This window comes from Melopsittacus undulatus, chromosome 6 (genome assembly GCF_012275295.1).
Source record: "Melopsittacus undulatus isolate bMelUnd1 chromosome 6, bMelUnd1.mat.Z, whole genome shotgun sequence".
In the NCBI taxonomy this organism is placed as follows: Eukaryota; Metazoa; Chordata; class Aves; order Psittaciformes; family Psittaculidae; genus Melopsittacus; species Melopsittacus undulatus.
The window spans coordinates 9,787,822-9,802,286 of record NC_047532.1 but is presented as its reverse complement, the minus strand read 5'-3'; the positions used below and the strand labels follow the sequence as shown (position 1 = coordinate 9,802,286).

At 41.0% G+C, this 14,465-nt stretch overlaps 1 protein-coding gene across 3 annotated transcripts; it reads right to left on the bottom strand.

Annotated features, from left to right (window-relative positions):
- Positions 1–245: 245 nt before the first annotated feature.
- Positions 246–14,111, bottom strand: DEPDC1 (DEP domain containing 1). 3 transcript variants are annotated; one of them, XM_034064373.1, is made up of 12 exons: positions 13,986–14,111; positions 12,442–12,707; positions 11,634–11,784; positions 10,402–10,520; positions 9,855–9,985; positions 9,490–9,537; positions 6,441–6,581; positions 5,098–5,976; positions 4,118–4,290; positions 3,072–3,248; positions 2,629–2,814; positions 246–915 (listed from the first exon to the last, which is right to left on the bottom strand). In XM_034064373.1, exons 1-12 carry the CDS (start codon positions 14,031–14,033, stop codon positions 775–777), a joined length of 2,460 nt encoding a protein of 819 aa, XP_033920264.1. In that variant the 5' UTR covers positions 14,034–14,111; the 3' UTR covers positions 246–774. The 3 variants fall into 3 exon arrangements, with proteins under 3 accessions (XP_033920264.1, XP_033920265.1, XP_033920266.1); XM_034064374.1 differs by having other exon boundaries at positions 5,098–5,949; XM_034064375.1 differs by lacking the exon at positions 5,098–5,976 and having other exon boundaries at positions 775–915.
- Positions 14,112–14,465: the final 354 nt, after the last annotated feature.

The following is a 14,465-nucleotide window of genomic DNA, read 5'->3' as shown; positions in this document are numbered from 1 at the left end:
TGTGGCCCCACCGAAATTAAGAAGCAAATCCTCAACTGTGGAAACAAAATAGGGCAATTTAGTGTATTCTGAGTCTATTCCTTGTCACATCACGTCTCATCCATCACTTCTGTTGTTTTGGGAAGAATACCAATAGACCTAAAATAAATTTTCCATTAAATTGTCAGAAGCATACCTAAGACTTCTAATACAAATATATACACAAAAGCTTATGTGGATTTCACAGATGAGATGAACAGAAGTACTTTAGGAGTCAGATAATCATTTATTTATGGTGAATTATTGCCTCCACTGAAAACAACAGAACCAACTTTTAAATTAGTCCCAGCTTCAAAGAACATTGTTTTGTTTAAAGACAAATATTTTGAGAACATAAAAGAAGGCACTTATTCTTAATGCAGACATTAAAACCTATGATAAATGGCACAAATTCCTGAACAGACAATAAAATGTTACAACAATATGCATCTCATAAGATTCCCATATGGAAACCATGTGCCAGTTTTTGGTTACTAATAGCTTCATGCTTATTTTCACATTTCTTTTACTGAACATAATATATCGTAATATTTTGTAAACAGATAAATATTTCTCTCGTAGTAATTAAAAAGTTATCTACACACACACACACAAGGTATTTTGGCACATTTCAGCACAGTGTCCATGTAAACAAGTCTCCCTTTTCCACACACAGCCACCACTGAATTTCTGCAGTGAGTGCACTTTTGTATAGCTTTCACACACAAATAAATACGCAGCTGAAGTGTGGTTAAGTTAATATCTTAGGCTACGAAATCTGGGTTTCCTTAAGCTGAGCATTGGTTGTTTGATGGTGGGTTTGTTCTCAAGCAGCACTGCTTCGTTTTCTGTAGTTGGAAATCTGTTCTGGTAGATCAGTGGGTATTCCTTCTGAAACTAGAAGCACAACAGCAACAATTAAATCAGAGTCCACTAAAAACTCCAGCTGCACAGGACTGAGCATGAATCACCTCATGAGGATGCACCATCAGCAGGAGGAGCAAGGCTGTGACACTTGAACACAGTAGCTGTAGCCCTTTGTGCTTACAAGTTCACAACCAATAAACAATGAGTCGGACTCTGCCAGGCATTTCATCTTCTGTTGAACTAAGAAAAGCTTCTCATCTCCTTTGATTCACAAGCATTTTGACAGTCTGAGAGAAATAGGCTTATTTAGCCTGGAGAAGGCTTCTGAAGGGGAGACCTGAGAGCAGCTCCAGTGCCTAAAGGGGCTACAGGAAACCTGGAGAGGGGCTTGGGACAAGGGCCTGTAGGGACAGGCCAAGGGGAATGGCTTGAACCTGCCAGAACAGGGGAGACTGAGCTGAGCTCTTAGGCAGAAGCTCTTCCCTGTGAGGGTGCTGAGGCGCTGGCACAGGGTGCCCAGAGAAGCTGTGGCTGCCCCATCCCTGGCAGTGTTCAAGGCCAGGTTGGACATAGGGGCTTGGAGCAAGCTGCTCCAGTGGAAGGGGTCCCTGCCCGTGGCAGGGGTTGGAGCTGGAGGAACTTTAAGCTCCCTTCCAACCCAAACCAGGCTGGGATTCTGTAAAATAAAACCCAAAGGTATCTGGCTACAGACAGGTTTTTGACATGCTGCCTGTTTCCTATATAAGGCCTCAGGAAGGCAAGACTAACAGTAAATACATCTATACATCAGCCAAACTTACTGCTGATGGATCCAACCTAGGGAAAATGACACCATCTATGACTTTGTGCGTTGATAAAAGTTGGACATAACCCTCTAGAATGTGCCCTGTATTTGGCTTTTCCCAATTCCAAGTATCAAAACTGAGTTAACAGCTCCAAAACATTGTTATTTACCACACCAGTAGCTATCTCAGCACAAATGCCAAGCCTATAATGATATAGCTCTATGAATTTAAAAAATGAACTTCACTAACACATTGCCCATGCAGTACAAGGTACTTCTGGACTTCAGTGGGAACTCATCAAAAACATAAGCATGTACTTGATGTTTTACTATTAGAGGATTTTAATAGATATCCTTCCTCCTCACCTCACCTGCTTCCAGTGGTGCTGTGTATCACTTCTTACTGCTCACTTACACCAAATTTTAATCAACTGTAATTAACTACTCTTCTTTACATGCAGGAAGTGTTAATGAACTTGAAGAATTCAAGTCCAGCCTTCACTTTTCCACAACCAGGTTTTCACAACACACGTGAAAGTCAGTGTTGCAGAAGGTGGGGGAGGAGCACCGAAGAAAGAAATGTGCTTGCTCTGAAAAGCTGCTTTTTCCAATTTGAGTCACAAGACTCACTTAGGAGATTCCAGGACAAGCACAATACTATTCAATTGGTCAGGCATACTTGCCAAAGGTTTTCCTAAAGAGAAAAAAACCCTCCAGTGTTAAATCCTGCCAGAATTGCTGTATTTCAGCTTAGCATTAGGCAATATGTTAGTAGGCCACAGAAGTGCCAAACAATCTTGAGTGACATATGTTACAAAACTCAAATGTAATTCCACAGAAAGGAGTGTTTCAGAACTGTGAAGAGATAGACCCCTTAAAGGGTACCAGGGTCTAGTACCTGATCCTTCTCTCACAACAGCATTTCCATAAGTAGATTAAATATGAATCAAGTTTCTTACCTGTTTTAGCTTTTTCTTCTTGTCTTTCACAGACAAGTTCTTATCTTTGATAATGTTCTCCAAGAGCTCTGCTACTGCAGCTTGAGAGGTAGAAACCTTTTGTTCTTCAAACTCCTGAGGAGTTATTTGTTTGCAGTATGAATATGTCGGCAATATGGCACATATTTCTTCCTTTGGATATTTGCACTGGAAGAAGCGTTGAAAGGGTCTGCATAAACTCAATTATGTAAATTATGTACTATTTCAATAAGAAGATACTTAAACATCCAAACATAACTTACAGCAACATCTCCAGTTGCAAAACATGGTAATGTAGCTAGTACCTATGACTGCACCAACAGTTTAATACAGGTCTGCACCCAAAACTGATTTCATTTGCAGCTTTCCCATCCCACCTTCAGAAGTAACAAACACTGCAATCAGCAAATGAACCTGCCACCAACCTGAGCCATCTTCACATGTTCTATGTGGTCTCGCACTGCAACCTGCAGGTAAGTGGGTACTTTAAATATTTCTTGTTGATGGTCCATTAGAAATGAAACTAATCGTGTAGAGAGCAGCTCATCGAGGTCTACTTCTTCTGCACAGCACAGTACACAACGAGAAAAGGTCTGGATCATCTACAAGTGATTAGAAGATGGTTAGTACATATAGTTGAAGGATTTGCCTTCTTTCCAGTCTACATAGCACATTCTCCAATACCAGCTTTCAGGGTAATCTCTCTTGCCTGCACTGCTGGTTAAGAGAGGAGGAAAACTGCTTGTAATGTTTCCCTCATCTGAAATAAAGTAACTTCTTCCAACATTAGACTTGCCCTTTTTTTGAACTGTAATTTCAATTAATACATATTGTAAAGAAGTAATGATAGAACCCTTACCCTGTGTAAAGTAAACCATACATCTCAGCCATCTGGAGACAAGTGACACAGTAAGAAACACTGCAGAACCAGCCTAACCAACAGCTAATACACACCAAGATCCTGTTTTAAATAGCTTTAAAAACATTTCTATAGCTTTTGACAAAAAAAAAATCTTTAGTTGTTCTATTGAAAACTTAAATTCAGATCTTGAAGTTAGTCTTTAAATTCAGTAGACAGAAAACTGAATTCTTTGGAACTGTTTTTGTCCTATCTTCACATACACAAATTTTAGCCGAAGAAAGGCTTTCTACAGACACTTTGCCAACACCTTTTAAGCTGAATGGCAGCTGGGGGAGAAGTCAAGACTCAATCATTTGCATTTCTTTAAGAAATTACTTGCCTTCTCCCAAAGCCAGCAAAAGCAACACCAGTACTTGAAATACATTAGGATGTGGGCAAGAAAATTCTTGCTTCAAGTCAGATTTTTATAAACATTCTGGAGATGAAGCCTCTCAAATTTAATTGCACTATGTAACTGCAATGAGATAAGAACTTCAAGTACAGAATACTGCCAGTATTCTCAGCAACATTCTTAGACCAATAGATACACTGCACTGATGAGTCTCTTACCAAAGTGCGTGTGCCCATTGCATCATGCAGTCGTGGCATATCCACGTTCTCACTCATCCGAGAGATCATGCGCATGAGGAGCTGAATCTTCCTACGGTTTGGTGGTGGAAGCAACAAACAACATATCTGTAGTGCTTCAACAGCAATTCTTTCTAAATGAGGCTGAAGGAGATCTACAAGTTAATTGTACAGACAGCTGTCAGTGAGATTTGAACCAATTTTCAGGATATTTTAATCCAGGAACAAGAAAACCCTTTTTTTTTTTTAATTTTATTTTAACTGTGATCATAGAACCCCAGACTGGTTTGGGTTGAAGGGATCTTAAAGCCCATCCAGTTCCAATCCCTGCCATGGGCAGGGACAACTTCCACTGGAGCAGCTTGCTCCAAGCCCCTGTGTCCAACCTGGCCTTGAACACTGCCAGGGATGGGGCAGCCACAGCTTCTCTGGGCACTCTGTGCCAGTGTCATTATCCAATGGTGATAACCTATGTCTCATAGAAAACAGCTGTAACGTACTACATAGTTCTGGGGCCTTTTTGTGTGTGGTCATCTTCAACTTGCTTCATCACAATAAACTGCTGACACAATGGCATTACTGGTACCCCCTGAAGCATTTCCAGAAACTGTGTTTCAAAGACTGCAAAAAGACATCCCCTCCACCAGGCAGGTCTGTTCAAGTTCCCTGCCATACTCTTAGTGTGTAGGTCAGAATTACTTACCTCTTCAAAGAAAGGTGAATTATTGACACAACAAGTTTAAGACTCCAAAGAAACTACCCACTACTATTTGTTAGCAGAGGTACAAAGGGCTACCTTTAAATAATGCAGTTTAGCAATCATTTTGGTTTCTTAAACCCCGCATGTCATGTTATATATACACATATCAAAAAATCCCTAGCATCAGTGCCAGATTAAGGAAGCAGAGATTAGTTTGCCAACACAATAAGCCAATACAACATGCTTTAGAAAGCCATCTTACTTTGCGTGCCAGTCAACATGTAAGAAGAGTGAGTGAAAGAGCATTCTGAGAGTTCTGTGGTACTTTTGCAGAGTCTCTTTTTGATGGTGGTATCAGAAACCTCAGTCCTGATGTCCACTGAAGTAGCCACACCACAAGTATTTGGTTTTCCTTGCCCACAAAGTGGAGAACATGGTTTCACCGTGATTTCAGCAACTGGCATGTTAATCCTAGCACAACTTCTGGAGTTCCTCTTGCCAAGTAAACTCAGAGACCCATGGATTTTCTTCAGTCCATGATCTTCAATAAATAGCTCTTTACCCTGAAGAGCTAATGCAGACACTCTTTTGATATCATGGGTTTGGTCCTGACCTCTGTTATCAAAACCAAGCTCCAACACAGAATTAGCTTTATGCTCATAAGGTACTGATTGTTTTCCATTTCTTGTGCCCAGGATGGTGTTCACATCATTTTGCCTGAGGGAATCAGATCCTACTTTATTACATGCGCTTGAAGTAGCATCTCCAATTCTTTCCAGAGAGTAACATCTTGTCCTAAATGTTTGAAGTGGACCTTGTTCATTCCTGAAAGCTGAAAGATTTTGACAGCTTCCTCCTATTAGATTAGCAGAACTACCCTGTTTATGTGTCTGTTTATGCTGCCACAATTTATTTGCACATTGTTTTTGAATAGTTAGTTCTTCTGAAAAACACTTCATGGAAACTTGACATTCTTTCTTTTTTTTGTCAGGCTCTTTGCGAAGGAGACTTAGGAGAAGACACTCAGTTGACTTGAAAGAGTTCAAGTGAAGGGTTTTTGAAGGTTGAGAGTCACACTTCTCATCTTGGACAGAATGTTTCCCACTGCATATATCTGGAATTGTGATGTAGCCACACATAACTATCAGAAAATGAAATATCAGTTAAGATGCAAGTGGTATGAAAAATGAACAAGTTTAGAAAGAAAGATGCTAACTGAGCAGAGAGGACAACAAATATAAGATACTAATTTATAGATGATTCTGTTAGTAAACCTTAAGAAGAAATTAGCTCAGTCCAAAAGTGATTTAACAACCACCATGCAAGAAGACAGATAGTTCACACACTGCAATAGTGAGGGACAGACAAAACGAGCACCTATTTTTTAGATTATGGTTACTGCATATTTAGAATGTTAGCTCAAACAGCAATCTACATAGAGAATTAGGAAACAGAACTGTATGTCAATTAATACTGTAATACAGAATGATGTCATTGATGATCTTCCTCAGATTCAAGCTGCCATACAGATTTTGAGGTACAGATTTGTTCCCCACTTAATATAAACTTACAGCTTGCATTGAGTATGTCCCAATTCATACATACCTAAAATATTAACAAAAAGTTCATAGTACTCAAAAGTAAGCAATGGCTCAGGGAGACTGAGAAAGTAATCAGCAACCGTTCGGAACACATCGCGCTCAAACCCACTGTAAGTTGCTTGGCTCATGTCATTATTTCTAGGCCCTAAAAAGAGGTAAATAAAAAAAACCACAAACAACTTTTCACAAATTCATTATAAAATTTTTTAAAATAAATATAGGTTTATTCTTGTAGGAAGGAAAGAATCATGTCAGCAACATGCAAATATTTTTAGTTCAGTATCATTTGTAAGCCAAAATAGTGTAAAAGATTCTATGTAGCCACTGAACAGTTGCACTCAGTTTCAACAAGCTATTCTACACCACGAAAATAAATGAAAACTCATTTATACCTTTCATAGGCTCCTCAGCAAAACAACAATGAACTCTAAGTACTTTCCTTCATTTCTAAACAGTTTGGGTCAGAAAAGACCTCAAAGCTCATCCAGTTCCAACCCTCTGCCACAGGTAGGGCCACCTTCCACTGGAGCAGCTTGCTCCAAGCCCCAGCCAACCTGGCCTTGAACACTGCCAAGAAAGACATTGACAGCATCTTCCTTTGCAGGGAGCTCCTTTTATCAACTCATCTACTGAAAAGGTCCACCAGGAGAGTTTTGTTCACCACTAAGGTCATGGTGAATCGCTGCTACACACGACTGATTTTATTCAGACATGGACAGATGAGCAATCCAAGAGATCTAGTTGTTAAGCCTTGTCTGTGTGGCTACAGACAGGAAAGGAACAAACAAAAGTGTTCCAGGTAGGAATAAAACTTGTCATGGCATAAAACTGTTCACCCTAATGTTATTATACTCCACTGAGCTCCTACAAATGAGATCAGCTGCCTTACAAAGACAATTCTAATTAATTAGGAGATGGCTGTTTAAGTTACACATAGAACGAGGGAAGATTTAACTTTTGATACAATCAATCTTTATAATCATAATCACATTACCATACACTAAAAATATAGGATAGCAGTATTCCCCCTACAGGATAAACACTTAGTTTTCACTGTGCAAAGTAGCTATTGCCTTAAATCATTTGGTTACAGTATAGCTGGCAGCTGCAGAGATAAAGTCTCCACTTGAACCAATTCACTCAAATTAGAAATGGAGAACTCAAAAGCCCGGGAATCTTGCTTGCTGTTTCCAACCCACAAAGGCCTATTTGTTAGTTCTAAGTACAGAACTGATGTTGGGATTAAGCTATTGAAAAGCTCAGAGACCAGTGCTCAGCTGTATTTTTCACTCTGATTTAAATCCACTCACCAAGTTCTTCCCTGTCCTGCTTTTCCTACTAGTGCTCTTCATGTAAGAGGCTCTATTTTTTAGGGAATGCAGTTGAAGGAAAGGGAGATGGTGAATAAGAACCAAAGGGATTATTTTCACAAGAGTGCGTGCTGCAAACTGAACTTGTGAAGACATACTAGCCCTGCATGGACCCCACCGCAGTTCCACTGAGCAGCCAGACATACACACAGATGTATAAAACACATGCCATCTAACTATGATATAGCTTTGCAGGAAGCTAGTGAAGGAGACTGCCAGGAAAAGGGACAAGAGTGAAACAGGAGGACAAGCACACAGATAAAAAGCTCATAATCTCTGATTTCATTTGAGAAGCACTCATCTAAGAGTTAGACATTTAAAGAGGCAGTTTCGGGGGGGGGGAGAAGGAATTGTTCTCTCTTCTCCAGAATCTGCTTCACAGAGATGCAAATCTCACAGAATAGCTATCTGTATGTGTTTGTAACAATTTCAAACATCTGACAAAAGAAACTTCAAAGAACATTAGATTCTTCAAAGTTTCATAAAAATCAATGGTACTGTAAAGGAGAAAGACTTAGTATCACACAGGTCTGCCGCAGCACTTGTTAAAAAACAAACCCGCACCTTTTATTAGCAAGAGAATCCACATCAGACTAAGCCATTAGAAACTGAAGTTGATCAGGTTGTCTGTGAAAGTATTTTTCCCTCCTCAACTTGTGAAAACCTTTGTTAATGCTATTACTCCACAGTAAATACTTTCTCAGTAGCTCCAAGGCAGTTGCTCAAGTACACATAACGCTGACGCTTTTGGTTACTGATTCTTTTTTTCTGAAGTTTAAGATTTAACATCATGTCTCTCTAAATTTTACTCTTAAGCAAATACACAAAAAAAACAAACCAGAAGCACCAAGCTTTTCTAAGTTGTAACCACTTCCAGTTTTGCTGCTTGATACTTCTTACATTAATACCAAACAAGGGATGAGTGACTCCTGGTTTACAGACAATGGAAGTTCAGTTGTGACAAAATACGTTTCACAGATAAAATGTCAGACTTTAAAAATCCATCTCATCAACCCCTTTGCAAAATTTTGTTTGGTTTCTTCTAACACAAAAACCCAACAGGTTTTCTGTGAATTGGTCTCCCCAGTTTAATATGAAATGTAGGAACTGTTTCAGTCTAGCTCAAAGTCAGTAACCGGAAAAGGAAAGCCCCTTTACTCCTGGAAAACTGCATCAGAAGAAAACACACACAGGTTTTGCCCAAGCACTAGTTTTCTCCCTGCCTTACTCTTTGTTAATAGGAATTATTTTTGTTACAAACAGTGCTTAGCTTTTCCATGGCCTGGGACAGGACAATTCCACTGAAAGCTTGCAGAGATAATTAATTCTCTCCCATATTTCTTGGATTAAGGAACACTGAAGCCACTCCTCTTCCACTAATTTATAATTAGTTCACCCTGATGAAAACTGTATGCAGATGATGCAGCCTAAAAGCAGGATTAGTAGCCAGACTAGAGGTCTGATACATCAATTACCTGAAATGTAACATCTTCAACATGTGCTAGCTCCTTTAGGTTACATTTCTGTGCAATGATTTGCTATGGATTGTTGTCATTGCTTCTCAGCATATCAAAGCACTTAGATTATGTGACTTTCCGAACAAAACATCACAACTGATCTCAACTTGCAAGAAAATTTCACTTTCAACTATCAAGAGAGGTTAAAAGGTGTTTAATAACTTACAGTATGCGAGGCACTTCATAGCTGATAACACCCAGTGTGGGAGGTCTTCTAAAATAAGCACACAAACATTATTTATACACAACCTCAAAGACTTAATAAGTAATATACATAATGGCACACATGTATTAATACCTCAAATACAGAAGATGAAATTTGGAACTAATTTTAAGTATTGCTACATGTGTAATTTAAAATTGAATGCAATAAACCTACAAAACCTGACAAATATACTGAAATGTAATGTAACTTGGGGAAAAATGTAAATGTAAAAGACAATGAAACATATTACATTAATTATTATTTACTGCTTGCTGTAATTAGGCCACATGGAAACTTTGAGCAGAACCAGGGAAAACAAATTGTACCTGATTTGTTCTGCAAAATCACAACACCATGTTTGCTTGTGTTAGTCATGTTGTATATGACGTACTCAGGAATGATCTGCGTTGGCTGAAGAATTTCTTCCAAAGATGGGAGGCCTAAAATGGTTTGCAGACTGTGGGCAGTAAGAGAGCAGATGTTTTCATTCATTACTTGTAAACCTTCTAGACAACAAATTCTTCCCTTGTCTACTCAAACAACAGCTATTTTGCTATTTAATACACTCACACTTCTAGAAGGACAACTTGAGGATGCACTTTTCCCTGGAACAAACACCAAAAAATTACTAGGAAAGAGTCCCTATGGTACATAAAGTATATTCAACACCAGCAATAATAAAATTTCAACAAATTTTCTTAAATGCAACAATCCAATGTTATTTAGAAAGCATCTGTAAACAATACTAAAAATATTCAAGTTAAAACGCAGTTTTAAAGATTCAAGAAAAGTTTGTAAGCCAAGAGCTTGATCAGGCTGTTACACACACAAAGCACATATAAAAAGCACCTTCTTGGATAATGTGTTACTCACTGGATTAGAATGATATTTCTCCAAGTTTCTTTCACATATTCTTGGCTTATTTCCTTCCCATGCAGCATATTTTCCTCATTTTCTTCTATTCTATCAGGCTTTGTTTTCTCTAAATTATCCTGAAAATGAGTAGTTTGTACCATGAGATACAGAAGCCTCTTAAAATAATTCAAAACTAAGTAAAAATCACTCTCAGAAGTATAGGGCATTCTGCAGAATATTGAATTCCTATAATCTTACCAGTCCCTGCACTGCAATGTAAGCATGCCCAACTAACAAGCAGAAGAGGACACCATGAAGAAAGACCTGATAAGCTCAGAAGTCAGTAACTGAAAAAGTTCAAAACCATCAAATCCAAAGGTGTCAGTAAGTGAAGTATTCTCCTTTAGGAATCTAAATTCAACCTAAATTCACAAAGTATGCACAAAAAAATAAAGGACCAAGCACTTGTATTCAATCTTTTTCACAAAGTGGAAGAGTTAAACCACTTGTGACTTGTCAACAAACAAAAAATATATTAAGTATCAACAAGGACATATTGTTCAGATAATTTCTACGACTCCGCTGTCTAGCCCTCACAATACTTTAAAATACAGTAGCAGGGATGATACTACACTGATGGAAACAAAACAAACCAAATAATCCAAAAGAAAACAGATGGTTCCATACTGATGACCCAAAACTACATAATCTCAGATCATAAAAGAAGCCACATACTGCAATAGGGGTGTTTGTGGGTGTGAGATGACCTTCCATTCTAAGTAACATGGCTGCATTAATTACAATCTACCCCCACGTCTTTTCCCAATAATTTACTGCTAATAAGCTTAGAAGAAACAACTTCATATAGTTTTCAGTGTCAATTGCACAATCTCTCTCACTTCCTGCCAGCATTTCAAAAATGCCACGTTACAGTCACAGCTACGATTTCACAGGTACGTGTTTTGTTTGAATATTTACAGGTTATTTAATAAAACCTCTTTTTGCACACTGAAGAGAAACAGCACACATCACCAAGACACTTCAATGTAAGATATAGCTGTACCTTTCTATCATGGTTATATATAAATGTTCTACTTCACTGTCTAAAAGAACCTACCAATTTATTTCTTCAGCGAGAAGATGACACAACAGAACAGTGTCACCAAGAGGTGACTGATTCCAGTTTCATTTGTTAAAGAACAAAGAAAATACACAGCAACTATAAACATGTCAGAAACATAAGTTATTACCAGAGACTGTAGTAACTCATGTCTTTTAAAAGCTCTCCTGGACAAATGTGGTAGTTTAAAAAGTCTGTCTTTGTCTCCACAGAAGTTTTCCAAGTTCTCTTTCTGTGTACATGGACTTGGTAGAGGTTTAACTGGAGATGTTGAAGGAAACCTGTAATGAGCAGAAAAGATGTTAAATATATTAAGACTAGATGAGAAATATTAGAAGTCACTTAACCAAAGCCATACCCTGATTCCATACTAGTGTGATTCCATACAATTCTGAAGAGATCCAGGAAATTAACAGTGCTCTTTAGAACACTGTTTAGCATTATAAATTAGCTTTGGGCTACTTTTGTTGATTCCAAAGTCAAGCAGAAGAAATTTAGATATTTATACAGCACTGAGACTAGAAATTGAGAGGTGAGGGCCGTTAATACCTTTAACTTCAAAACTTAAGATAGGCTGTTTCCCAGTTGGTTTTCTGAAATATGTACAAGAGGAGTAAACATAGGACTGGCAGCACAGCATTGAGCTGCTATAGTAAGTTCTCTTTGGCTCCTCTTCAAAGCACTTGAGTGCAGCATGCATGCCTTCCAGTGAAAAACCCAGCTAGACAAACGCATGTAAACAGCCCTCAGCACACAGGATGTATGGTTTGTATTGCAAATCAGAGTAAAAGAAACAGTGAGTGGAAATGGTGCTAGTGATTAAGCTATGGCTGAACTGCTCAGTTCAAACCAAGAAACCTTTGTGAATCTGAACATAATGATTTTGAAATAAAATTCTCAACATGAAGAGCTCTGTTAACTGGTCTTTACTTCAGTACCTATATAGTGCACTGTTGTCTTCTAAGCTTTCAGATCCCCATCTCCCTTTTATATCTTCAATTACATGATTCTTGAGAAACTTTCTCAATAACTGAATAGTCTGCTGCCTAGTAACTTCAGGACCAAAGTTACTGTTATTCCTTAGCACTTCATGGAGCCAGTCTGCAGCTTCTGATGCAGTGAAACAGCTTCCATGTCGCTTGAAATGCTGCCTGTGTTTCCTTAGCGGCATGCCTGCTCGGAAATACTTTGTAATTTCATTCCACTGTATGAGAAACAAACAAGGAAAGAATTCAAGATCAAAGCCTGAAACTGACCAGTGTTAAGTATCAACTAAAGCAGTATTACATTAATAGGCATATATACAAAATCACAACTTTAATACTAAGAAATATTGATAGCTATCCTAAGTAATCATAGAATGACTTGGGTTGGGACCTTAAAGCCTATCCAGCTCCAACCCCTGCCATGGGCAGGGATCCCTTCCACTGGAGCAGCTTGCTCCAAGCCCCTGTGTCCAACCTGGCCTTGAACACTGCCAGGGATGGGGCAGCCACAGCTTCTTTGGGCACCCTGTGCCAGCGCCTCAGCACCCTCCCAGGGAACAGCTTCTGCCTAAGAGCTCAGCTCAGTCTCCCCTCTTCTGGCAGGTTCAAGCCATTCCCCTTGGCCTGTCCCTACAGGCCCTTGTCCCAAGCCCCTCTCCAGGTTTCTTTCCTGCAGCCCCTTTAGGCACTGGAGCTGCTCTCAGCTCTCCCCTTCAGGAGCCTTCTCTTGTCCAGGCTGCCCCAGCCCAGCTCTCTCAGCCTGGCTCCAGAGCAGAGCTGCTCCAGCCCTCGCAGCAGCTCCATGGCCTCCTCTGGCCTCGCTCCAACAGCTCCACGTCCCTCTTGTGCTGCTGCCCCAGAGCTGGATCAGGGCTGCAGGGGGGGTCTCACAGAGCACAGCAGAGGGGCAGGATCCCCTCCCTCTACCTGCTTAATGTAGAAGTAGCATTATGGAAACAAAGTTCAGATTAAAAAAATACATAAACATTTCATTTAGGCTTTTATCTTGTTGTTATTTAACTGAGAATAAGGTTATAATTTTACAAACATAACGAGTTTTATTGACTGTGTCTGCTCATGCCCAGCAAGGACACCAGCTCAGGTTCCTGAAGCACTGTCAAACCACCGCAGCCCTCGGGCAGGGGTGAATGCAGCTGGCAGGGCACAAGTTCGGCTCTAAACTCTTTCCTCATACAAAATGAGACGACACACGGCAAGTGGCAGGCTCCTTCCCAAGCTGCCACAGAGCCTTCAGTGAGCAAGGCACTGCCGGCTACAGAACCCTCTCTGGGGAGGGTCGCAGGCCCCACACGGCCGCGCTCCCCCTACGGTGCGCCGGGAAGGCCGGACCCCGCTTGCCCGAGGGGTCCGGAACGGCTAACGTTAATGTGTGCTTAACCTGAGGGAGAGCCCCGGGATCACGGCAGTCACCGACCTCCTCCCCCGCCTCCTCCCACCACCCAGCCCCGCCGGGCTGCCCGGCCTGCCGTCCTCACCAGCTTGGTGGCTCGGTAGGGCCCCGGGGCCGCGGGCCGGCTCTCCATGTCGGTCAGCGCAGCCCCTGCGGCCCCGCGACGGGCGGGTCCCGCTCCGGGCCGGGCCTGCCCCTCCCTCACTGCGCTCGGCAGCCCAACGGCCACGGCCGCAGCCCCGCCGTTTGAATTGCGTGCGAGGGAGCGGATTGGGCGAGGGGGTGGCACGTGACCCTGGCGTGATGCAGGATGGGTCCGCCTGAGGGGAGGGAGCGGAGGTGGGTTTGTATTCCGGTAATATTCGTCCGTGGGCAGCGCTGTAAGCGTGTGCTGGGAGCTGCCCGGCTACTAAAGTATTCCGCAGGTCTTTACACATGGGCGGGCTAACGAACCGCGGTCTCCCCGCGATACCTGCTTGGTTTGCCCTCGGGTGATGGCCGTGCTCCTCAGCCGGGATACCTTCCCTGCAGGCACGGAGTAGCAAGACGTAGTAGAAGCTGCACA